Below are 12045 nucleotides of genomic sequence, written 5' to 3' on the forward strand. Positions count from 1 at the left end.
TAGCCTAGCATGGGTAGCTGCATGCTTCCTTAGCTGGAGCATTTAATGCATCACAGCATTAGTTGTGGAAGGGATTTCTGTAGTGGGTGGGGTTTATGTACATTTTTAAAATATAAATATAACAAGCCAAGACTGTGACGTAACACTTCTCACTTCTGTGTACTGATCTCTCATTACCCAGCTATAGCAAAATAGAAACAGTGTAGCATTCTGAAACGCCTTTAATGTAAAACAACCACAGCGCATTTGACTCAAAGCACGTAGAAAATATCTAGAAACATCTAATTTTATAAACTTTTAAATATATTTCAAATACCTTACATTTACTTTCAAAATACACACATTAAAATGTTTTATTAGAATATATTGCATTTATACCATATATATTTCTTAAAAAAATAATAATAACATATATATAACATATGTTATTAAATATATATATATATATATATATATATATATATATATATATATATATATATATATATATAGAATTTGTTTATATAACCAAGAACTAAAACAAATATATTTAGAATGATGTAAATAGGTTTAACAGATACATTTATATATAGCCACATATATGTCATATGGAAAGAGCAGCAGTGTTCACAGAGCAAATCTCAGATCTGTCTGACTGAAGGGTTTTACTGAGGAGCTCCAGCGCTGGCCGGCTCCTTTAGGACCCAGCAGAACCTTGCCTTGCTGAGAGGAGCGCTCTTTCGCTGCCTCCTGTGTCTCAGAGCAGACACGCGAGCCGAGGCTGGAGCAGCAGGCTGGATACACCTCCTCACAGGAGCGCTGCGGAGGAGCACCCAGCGCCTGGTAAAGTTGGGAGGTCATCCTCAGGGCGTGAAGGAGCAGGGCTGAGCAGGGCTGAGCAGGGCTGAGCAGGACAGGGGCTCAGCACTCTGAGAGCACTGTTAGCTCTGGAGGAGAACTCTTTCTCTTCGGTCGCTCCTGAAGTTGTGGAACCTTCTGATCTCAGATCAGATCAGACAGAGTGGATTAATCCAGGAGAACCTGTGGGACCAGAGCAGGTAGGAACTTTCGGGCTGTCTGGGTCCAGTTCAAATCTCATAATAATGTTTGAAGTAGTAATGAATTAGTCAGCTGATCAACCAGTGAACCAACCAGATAACCAGCCTGTAGAATTATTCATGTATTTGTTTGTTTGTTGGTTTATTTGTCTGTCTGTCTGTCTGTCTGTGTGTCTGTCTGTGTGTCTGTCTGTCAACAGGCCATTCTCAACTATCAACTATATTATTAGTAATACATAACCATCTCTCTCTCTCTCTCTCTCTCTCTCTCCCTTTCATACATTAATCAATTCTGCCAGTTTAGCAATCAGCATATCTATCTATCTGTCTGTCTGTCTGTCTGTCTCTCTATATGTGTGTCTGTCTGTCTCTCTATCTATCTGTCTGTCTGTCTGTCGGTCTGACTATTTGTAGATCTATCTATCTATCTGTCTGTCTGTCTGTCTGTCTGTCTCTCTCTCTCTCTTTTTCTTTCTGTCTATCTATCTATCTATCTATCTATCTATCTATCTATCTGTCTATCTATCTATTCATCTGTTTTTCTATCTATCTGCCTGTCTGTCTGCCTGTCTGTCTGCCTGTCTGTCTATCTATCTATCTATCTATCTATCTGTCTGTCTGTCTGTCTGTCTGTCTGTCTGTCTAACTATCTGTCTGTCTATCTATCTATATCTATCTAACTATCTGTCTGTCTGTCTATCTATCTATCTGTCTGTATGTGTCTCTGTCTGTCTCTCTATCTATCTGTCTGTATGTCTGTCGGTCTGACTATTTGTAGATCTATCTATCTATCTATCTATCTTACATATCTGTCTGTCTGTCTGTCTGTCTGTCCCTCTCTAACTGAAGGTAATGAATGTGAGTAGTATTCAGGTTAATCAGGGGGAACTTTTATGTACTCCAGTCAGGCTGTGTGTTTCTCTGCGTTTGTTTTATGTTCCATCGTGAAGCTGAGCCCTTTGGGAAGCAGTGTGTGTGTGTGTGTGTGTGTGTGTGTGTGTGTGTGTGTCATTGCTCATTTGCAGAAGCAGCACAGTAAACCGGTCTGGTCTAATATCCAGCGCTGGCTTTCTTCTGTGTTCCCTTGTTTTCTCCTTGTCCTGCCTGAGCGCGTGGACACTGGTCTGATGATTCCTGATCAGGGAGGGTTAAAGAGTGGTGTGTATGTATGTGTGTGTGGTGTGTGTGTGTGTGTGGTGTGTGAGTGATGAATGTGTGTGCACACACTGTTGCACCCTGATCTTACCTGTGACAAGCTTCTGTTAATGAGTGTGTGTCTGACGGCCTGTTGCCTCATCAGTTCATAAACCTCCAGCTTCTGGCCAGAAGATCTGAGTGTGAACCCAGCCGCAGGTTGAGGGGTGTTGGGCTGGAATGGGGTGTAAATGGGAGTGAGGGCTCCCTGTGGTTCCGTGCTTTAATGATGGTTAATCCCAGACCGCGTGCGGCTTCGCCCGCATTTTAGTACACCCAGCTTTTCAGGAAAGGACCCGTTAATTATGCATGATGCACTGGTGTGTGTGTGTATTGGGGCTGGGTTGTAAGGAGACCATGATAGACTGCAGGGTCGTGCACAACACCCACATGGAAAAAATAATTTATATATTTATATATATGGAATTTCTTTATCTCCAGCATGCTATATTTAAATATGGGACACGTACTGTATTTCAACCCTATACACACATAACTATATAGCACATATTTAACAGTATGTGATTTGGAATATATATTTATATGATTATTTGTCAGCTTTACAGGAAACCCTCTTAACTTTTAATGGAAGTCAAATTAGATTTTATTCATTTTGAAGCATTTCTATTGGCCCGTTCATCATGAAATTGTGATACAGCATAAAGAACAACTGCTAGATTTACATTATGAAGAAAATGGAAAACACATTACATACATATACTATAATTAATATTTATGTACAATTATATGTATAATCCAAATATTAAGCATATATCCAATAGATGATCTTTCAATTTATGTATATAATATACAAAATATGTATATAATTACAAATTGTATAGTATATTCTGTCATTTATGCCCAATTGTAGTGCATATTTGGCCACATATTGTTTATTTGCATAGTGTTTAATATTATATATATAATACATATAAGTTCTGAATACTGATTAAACACATTAAGTAAATACATCAGCAGTATTAGATTATTGACTCACTGTTGGTCTCAGTGATATAGTCTTTCATGCCTTTCATCTTCTCAGTGCATGTTTTTTCTAAAATCTCATTGGAAAGGTGTTCAAAATGTTGGGCTTCAGTCACAGTGGAATTAAAGGGTTAAGTTTAACAGAGGATGAACTAAAGCACATTACTTACTGAATCTGTGCAGTGTTAAGAGCAGTGTGTTAAGCCTGGATGTTCGAGAGAATCAGAGATTCTCACTTTATTTCTGCTAAAATATTTTAAAATCAGACACAACCATATTTTCTGATGCAGCGTGAAGAGGAAACATCTGCAGGACTGAATTACGTCCATCCTGTCATTAATTAACACCCCTTCAACATTCCCAGACCTCGCTACTTTACTTCCTAATAACGGCTCAATCGTCCTGCATCGTTTTCCGTGTAGTTACTGAATAATAGGCCTGAGGATGTGCTGAGAAAGCTTAAGGGATTAGCTCAACACTGGGGGTTTCGCTGTGATTAGGAGGAGAATAAGCCTTAATAACGTCCATAACGTCCCGAATGTGTGTGTCCTGTTAAAGCCAGACGTTAATTCACTTACCCTGTCCCAGTGAAGGAACACCGATGTACTGTAGATGCACCGCTGTGTTTCAGCTGCTGGACAGCTCCAATTCCTCAGCCAATTCCAATGCATCCAGCATCTCTTAACACAGGATTGTCTAGAACCACAGAGAAGCTTCTGTCCATCCAGCATCTCTCAGCACAGAAACGTCTAGTACCACAGTTAGAATAGGACTCTCTGGAGCAGATCAACATCATGACCCTATTGGCTCCATGCTGCCTAATGCCAGGCGTGGGCTAGAAGGGTATAAAGCCCCCCAGCATTGAGCTGTGGAGCAGTGGAAGAACTGTGTGTTCTCTGGAATGATGGTGGAGGAGCTCCATCCAGTACTTTTGGGATGAGTTTGGGAGTTGGGAGTTCTTGTTCTTGTTGCTGAATGCAATCAAAACCTCACAGCAATGCTTTTCTAAAATTTAGTAGAAAGTCTTCTTCTCTGGACAGTAGAGACAGTTACTCCAACAGAAGCTGGATCAGCTCTTTTTAATATCCTTGATTTCAGAAGAAACAATGAACCAGCAGGTGTCTCAATACTTTTGTCCATAGAGTGTATGTTACTTAGATTTTTAATAAGCAGTAATACTGTCCCAGTGTGCAGTGTTTGCCAGAGCCGGGATGTGAAGGCAGGAAGAGACAGCAGCAGCTCAGAGAGGGTTAGTGGAAGCAGAACAGGGTTTAAATAGAGGATTCCTAGCAGGGCACAAGAGGCTGTAACCAGTATAAAGTGTAGGGCACGGCTGTCTGCTGACTTTTAAAACACTACGCTATGCTTGAGTGGCCTGGGGATTGAAATGCAAGTGGACACAAGGGGGTGTTTCAGAAGCTTTAAAAAAAAAGAAGACATCATACCAGTGAAGGAAAGGCCCAGGCTGGAGCTACATATGGGACAGCTGTAAAACATTGATGTGTTTGAATATAGCAAAGACCCTCGTTTCCCCGCTGCTGGATTCCCTGACCTCTAAAAGTATAACCTTCCTGCAGTGTAATACAAGTCAGACAGCTGCAAACTGCTCTACACGAAGGACTTTTATTATGATAAGTTCTCAGCACAGTCCAGTGTGTGAGAGAGAGCTGAGCTCAGTCAGAGTCGGGGGTCCGGTGTGAAACTGAGCTTCACTGTAGAGAACCTGACCCACTCTGATCTCTCTACAGTGGAGGTGAATGGAAGCAGGCGTCGGTCGCCATGACTACAACACAGATACAGCCCATAATTGATCTCCTATCCAAACCCACCAGTGAAGCTACACGAGTCTTCTGAGTTTTATATGGAATGATGATGATGATGATGATGATGATGAAGGTAAAATAGTGAAGAATAGAGAATCTGAACTAATGCAGTTTTCTTTAGGGACTACTTTCTGTAGCTGCACTACACCCTGCAGCATGTATCCCTCCACCATTGTAATGATCTGATTTTAAAAGCAGGTTCTAGAGCAGAACTCTTCTCAGAACTCTGGTAGAACAGTGTCTCAGGCATCAGGCAGCGTCTTCATCACCATTAGGTGAAGAACTTTCTGTGAGGAGCTTTTATTATTAGAGCTTCAGACGTCTGCTTCCCTTCACCTCCACTGTAGAACCACAGCTCTGACTGGAGGAAGTTATCTAGAACCTCCACTGTAGAACAGCTCTGACTGGGGGAGCTTATCTAGAACCTCCACTGTAGAACCCCCCCCAATGAAGCAGTGTTCCTGTAAGGGGGGGCTTTTGGTTGGTAGTGTGTGTTTCCTGTGTAATCTGTCCTCAAGTTTGACCTGGAAATAAAAAGCGCTCGTCTGAAGCAGCACTTTTGCTATCTATTAAAACTGTCGTGGGTTCGGATGAGATCCGCTCGCTCTGGAATAGGGGTGCGATATGCAGAAGCGTCTCAGATTGCCAGTGTTAAGTGCAGCACGCATAAATAAATAAATAAACAAACAAACAAACAAACACCACACAGCAGTGCCCTCCGCCTTCACTGAGCATCAGCAGATTGACACCTTATCTGGATGGTGTGTGTGTGTGATAGAGTGCTGGTGTGATACCGTCTTATCTACCCTCTATAGATCTACAGTATATCTGCTGAGTTGAACTGATCTGCTCGGGCCGCTCCTCCCAGGCTCTATTTCAGGACCTCATGCTGACATTTTTAATAAAGCTCTGTGATGCTTGCGTCCGTACAGTAACGTCTTATTAATCACGTCCTGCAGCTCACCTCCGACTCCACCTGTAATTGGCTGCTTGTTAGTCATCCTCATGATTGACATTAGCACATCCGGAGACCTCTCTCTCTCTCTCCCTCTTCTTCTCTCTCTCTCTCTCTCTCTCTCTCTCTCTCTCTCTCTCTCTCTCCCCCTCTCTCTCTCCCTCTCTCTCTCCCTCTCTCTCTCCCTCTTCTTCTCTCTCTCTCCCCCTCTCTCTCTCTCTCTCTCTGTCTCTCTCTCTCTCTCCCTCTCTCTCTCTCCCTCTTCTTCTCTCTCTCTCCCCCTCTCTCTCTCTCTCCCTCTCCCTCTTCTTCTCTCTCTCTCCCCCTCTCTCTCTCTCTCCCTCTCCCTCTTCTTCTCTCTCTCTCCCCCCCTCTCTCTCTCTCCCTCTTCTTCTCTCTCTCTCTCCCTCTCTCTCTCTCTCTCCCTCTCTGTCTCTCCCTCTCTCTCTCCCTCTCTCTCTCCCTCTTCTTCTCTCTCTCTCCCCCCCTCTCTCTCTCTCTGTCTCTCTCTCTCTCTCCCTCTCTCTCTCCCTCTCTCTCTCCCCCTCTCTCTCTCCCTCTTCTTCTCTCTCTCTCCCCCTCTCTCTCTCTCTCCCTCTCCCTCTTCTTCTCTCTCTCTCCCCCTCTCTCTCTCTCTCCCTCTCCCTCTTCTTCTCTCTCTCTCCCCCTCTCTCTCTCTCTCCCTCTCTCCCGTCAGCTTTCCTCCCTCTGTTTTAAAGGGCATTGATCTAATCAGCGCTGTCGATCAGAGCCCACTGTCAGACATTCCTCATGCTGATGGGGGTGCTGATGATTGATCAGATATTCAGAGCGAGAGTCTGAGTGCTGTTTGAGGCTGTTCTGAATAGACAGCGGTTTGAGAGGGTTGAATGGGGTTTATTTGCGGTTTATTTCTGTTTTGACTGCAGACTGAATGCCGTTTAGGACTGATGTGTGAGAGGTTTAATTGTGGTTTGGTTTGAGGCTGATTCAGGGTCAGATTCAGAGGTTGAATGAGGCGGAGTCAGATTTGGGCACAGTTTGAATGTGCAGACTGAATGCAGTTAGAGATCAGTTTGAGCTCAGATTTGGTTTGGTTCTGGTGTGCGCTGCAGTTGGAGACTCGGTCATTGTTCTCTTGAAAATGTTGATGTGTAAATATCATGGGGGATTCCATTAAGGGTTATAAAATATGCAGCATGGCTGGACCTTATTGTTCCACAAATGGGTTCCAGCAGCTAATCAGGATTTCTGGAGGAAACTGTTATTGCTTTCCTCAGAATGTGATGAATTAATAAATAAAAAGTCAAGTCAGTAGAAGTAGTGACTGATAATGAATCACCTGCCTGTGAATAAAGACCTGTTTGGGTACCTGTGCAATAATGATGTCACATATTTTCTCCCTCTCACCTTAAATAAAGCTGATAACTCGACTGGAAAGTGGGGAGAAAAGCTTATGCTAGCTCCTGTATTAAAAGTCAGAGTGCATATGCTACTCTGCTCGAGTTGACATAGGCTCCCATTACTTGTTAGCTATATTATCCATCCAGGGAATAAAAGCTTTCTACTAGATTCTGGAGGAGCATTGTTGTGAAGATTTGATTGCATTAAGTGACAAGAGCGTTAGTGAGGTCAGGATGTTGGATGATCACCACCCCACCTCCTCATCCCCAACTCATCCAAAAGTACTGGATGGAGCTCCTCCACCATCATTCCAGAGAACACAGTTCTTCCACTGCTCCACAGCTCCTCAATGCTGGGGGGCTTTATACCCCTCTAGCCCACGCCTGGCATTAGGCAGCATGGAGCCAATAGGTTCATGATGTTGATCTGCTCCAGAGAGTCCTATTCTATTGGCAGTACTTCTCTAAGTGTAAGACAAGATGTGTCAACAATGGGTGCAACTTAAAGTAGCTGAATGCATTAGAAGGGTGTTCACAAACATTTGGACATGTAGTGTAAATGTTTCAAAGAACTCAACCCCCCCCCCCCCCCCACACTCTTATATCTCCAGTGCTCTGCTAACAGACCTTTTCTCCTCTCCGCTGTGTTCTTGTTTCCTGCAGACTATGGAACATTCCAGGAAAACAACTGAAAGTCATTGACCTGACATGGACTCTGCCTACAGAACCTCCCAGGAACCAGCAGATTGCCCAGCAGTACCAGGCAGCCCAAGTGGAGCGTATAACAAGTGAATGAAAGTTAGAAAGCTTGAAAATAGAAAAGAATTAGCACTAGCATGCTAACACAGAAGCCCTGTCCTTTCTGTTTTTAAACCCCCGTCTGACTCTCTGTCCACATTTCCCTCTTCATCGTCCGTATCGCCCAGCGCTCTCTCAGCCATGCAGCTGCTGCTGCTGTTGGTCGTCCGCTGCCTCTGGCTGGGCTGGGTCTGTGCCATGCAGCACTACCCAGCCTCATGGGGGCACTATGACGTGTGTAAGTCGCAGGTTTACACAGAGGATGGACTGGCCTGGCATTACATGGCCTGCCAGCCTGAGGCCACCGACATGACCAAATACCTAAGAGTAAGCCTGGATCCCCCCAACATCACCTGTGGAGACCCTCCGGAGATGTACTGCGCTCTGGTAAGCTTTATTCCTCTCAACAGGATTTCACAGCCTTTTCTTTAGGACTGCTGTGCACTGAAATGCTTGATTTGGCTGCAGCTTTTCTCAAATGTTGAGACAGGTTAGTGTTTTTAATGGAGACATGTCTGATATTCCTTTGTTTTAGACGTAGGTGCAAAAAACAGACTGCTAATGAAGTGTACCTCCGAGCAGGGGGGTCTCTAGAGATTAATAGATGGACTAAGCCTTTAAAAGGGGGATCTGGGCTTGGCTTCCGTCCGGATAAAGAAGCGCCCATACATTTCTATCAGAAGTCTTACTTTAGACTATATCAGACACTATAGACTGGTTCCAAGATCAGACACTATATGCTAAAGCTAGAACAGACACCATAGACTGGGTTGGTATCTAAAAAGACTATTTGCTGGTCAGATCAGGTACCTGATCAAACACTTACTGTACTGGTGTCAGGTGAGACACTATGGACTGATATCAGACTTTATAAACTGGTACCTGATCAGAAGTACTGACGGGAGTGGTACCTGATAAGACTCTATATGCTGGTGTCAGATCAGACACTATAGACTGGATTGTTGCAATATCAGACACTATAGTCTGGTACCTGATCAGATACTATATGTTAATGCCAGATCAGATACTACAGACTGGAACTACACTGGACACCATAGACTGATGTCAGATGAGACACTATGAACTGATGTCAGATCAGACAATATAGACTGGACTGGTGCAATATCAGAGACTATAGACTGGTACCTGATCAGACACCATATGTCAGACATATGCCAGATCAGATACTACAGACCAGTACCTGGTCAGACAGACTGGAGTGGTACCTAATCAGACACTATACACTGGAGTGGTTAGATCACACAATTGTACTGGTGCAATATCAGACATTGTAGTCTGGTATCTGATCAGATACTATATGTTAATGCCAGATCAGACACTGTAGATGATACCAAATCAGACACTATAGACTGGTCAGACATGTTCACACACATCTAAGTGGTATCTGATCAGACATTATGAACTCACGCTCTAATATACACCACAAACTAGTACCAGATTAAACACTGCAGACTGGTACCAGATCAGACACCACAGATTGGGCTGGTACCAGATCAGACACTAAAGAGTTTAAAATCACACATTTAAGATGAAAAGCTCAGAGCTCATGAAACAGCGCCGTCCACAGGTGGCAGCCGACGTTTGTGAATAAGGTGACGGTAAAGCTGTGGCTGGTTTTGAACAGGCTTTTTATTGGTGTGTCTTTTCTTGGCTGATCAGATGCGGTTAGTGAAAGTGAGGAGGCCACCTGCACACCATGCTTTACCTGAATGATCTCTGTAAGGTAAAGGTGTTCAGGGCCTGTACGTGTCAGTCAGAGGAACAGAAGTGTACATTTTTCATGAACACATTTTTCATGTGAACCAGGAGTCAGGCTGTGGAGGTGGAACCTGTACGGTTTTGTTTGTTGTGTTTAACGTGTTACATAAGATCCCGCCTTTTCTTGCCTTTTGAACTCGTTTTTGATCCATTGTCATTTTCGTTCACTCATTGTTGGACGTGATCAAATAACGGCGCGTCTCAGACTGCACGCTCTGAATTATGAATGTCAACTCAGATTACATGATCCAAGCACATGAAGCTTTCTCTCTGAAGGAAAGCACACACAAGCCTCCTCTCTCTCTCTCTCTCTCTCTCTCTCTCACACACACACGGTGTTGTTGTGCTTCCATTAGGAATTCACTGTAGAAACTTCATGCTCTCAGATTTCCACAGCACTTTAGATAAAGTAAAGCACTGAAACCCGCGCTTATCTGAAAAGCACAATTACAGCAGCGCTCTGGCCTGGGGTTAAACTGGGAATGGCAGATTTCCTGATATTTGGGGAAATGTGAGTTATGGGAAGTGTTTGTAGGTGATGTGTTTCATTCATGAGCAGCCGTAGACCTTCGATAAACAGCCGTGTTGAGAAAGCGAGTGTGGATGTGAAGTTCTCTGTAGCAGATCAGTTTCCTGAGCCATAATAATCCCTTTAAATCTCCACCCTGACCTGAACTCCTGAGCAGCCTGGCCCAGTTCAGGTCAGCCAACGAGCCCGTATTATTAAAAACCCTCTTCTACAAGGTTCATTCATTCCATCCAGTTTAGCACGCTAGCACGAAGAACAGAGCTTGGTTCCTCCAGGGTTCTCCTGGAGGCCCCCAGTCCAGCCAGCACAGCGTGGAGGATGAGTTGGGGGGTTGTGGATGAGGTGGGGTGATGATCATCTCTCCATCATTCTTGTTCACTAACGGTCTTGTTGCTGAATGCAGTCAAATCCTGACAGCAATGCTGCTCCTCCAAAATCAAGTAGAGAACCTTGTAGAGAACCTTTCCTCAGACAGTAGACACAAGAGCTCGCATGCAAGAATATTTTCTTTGTTTAAAAAAAGGAGCTTTTAATTTGACACGCTGTATAGTTCACATCCTTTCATGCTCTTTGATGTCAGGTGTGTGATGTGGTCGTTAGGCCGGTATTCAGCTGAACTCTGTCGGACTGAGGGAACTATTACAGCACTAATACCATTCATAGTTCATTTGCATATTAAAATAAGATGCAGTTTGCTCATAAGCTAACAAGAGAGTGTTTTAATAAACCATTAAATCTGCTGGTGTGTAATTCAGCGTTTCTGGGCTGTGTGTGTGTGTGTTATTGAGGTTATGGTTTTACTAAGGAAAGTCTCAGATTTCACTGGAATCCGCCTACAGGTAGATTCATGGTAGGAATTTTAAGCAGTTAGCGGCGCTGGACTTTAAAAGATGTTCCTGAGGAGAATTTATTTTAGAAACAGCCCAAATGCGCACACACACACACACACACACACACACACACACACACACACAGACACACAGAGAATGAATAGCTGAGGAAGTTGCTACACTGCAGCTCGGTATCAGACTGGTTCTGCTATAGTGTTCTACTGCAGGCTGTTCTAATCTCGGGTTTGTTCAGAATCTGGAACGTACAGTGCTGTTCAAAAGTATGGACATGCCTACGAATTTACTATATTAAAAAAGGAAGTATTAAATTCAATTGTAAATATTGAAAATATGTACATATGTTTTAGATTTTTTATTAAATAACACACAAATTACAATAAAACAATCTAAAATAACTTTCTACATTAAACATAATGGCATTAAAAGTCTCCTAAAAAAATAATCATAAAACAGCAATAAAAAGATGGTGGTTCACAGAAAGCACTGATGGATACAGTTACACCAGTAAACACACACTCAACCAGTACAGTTCTATTACACTGACACTAGGGGGCAGCAGGACAGGCTTATGCTGACTGCACTGTACTGTAGCCCTAATTTTAGTATTTCGAGTTTGAGTACCGACGAATCGACTTTCCCGTCTGCTCGTAGTCTCACGTGTAAAGATAACAGTGAAGAGCAGCAGCCAATCAAAGTGTAAGAAAACGCTGGGG

At 43.4% G+C, this 12045-nt stretch overlaps 1 protein-coding gene across 1 annotated transcript in view; it reads left to right on the forward strand.

Moving 5' to 3' along the window:
- Window positions 1-807: 807 nt before the first annotated feature.
- ntng1b (netrin g1b) overlaps window positions 808-12045 on the forward strand; it is a 57976-nt gene continuing 46738 nt past the window's right edge. Inside the window, exons 1-2 of the mRNA XM_072668838.1 lie at window positions 808-1037; window positions 8039-8560. Coding sequence (XP_072524939.1) covers window positions 8315-8560 — 246 coding nt within the window. The 5' untranslated portion in view covers window positions 808-1037; window positions 8039-8314. The remainder of the gene's footprint in view (window positions 1038-8038; window positions 8561-12045) is intronic.

This window comes from Salminus brasiliensis, chromosome 23, assembly GCF_030463535.1.
Source record: "Salminus brasiliensis chromosome 23, fSalBra1.hap2, whole genome shotgun sequence".
Classification (NCBI taxonomy): domain Eukaryota; kingdom Metazoa; phylum Chordata; class Actinopteri; order Characiformes; family Bryconidae; genus Salminus; species Salminus brasiliensis.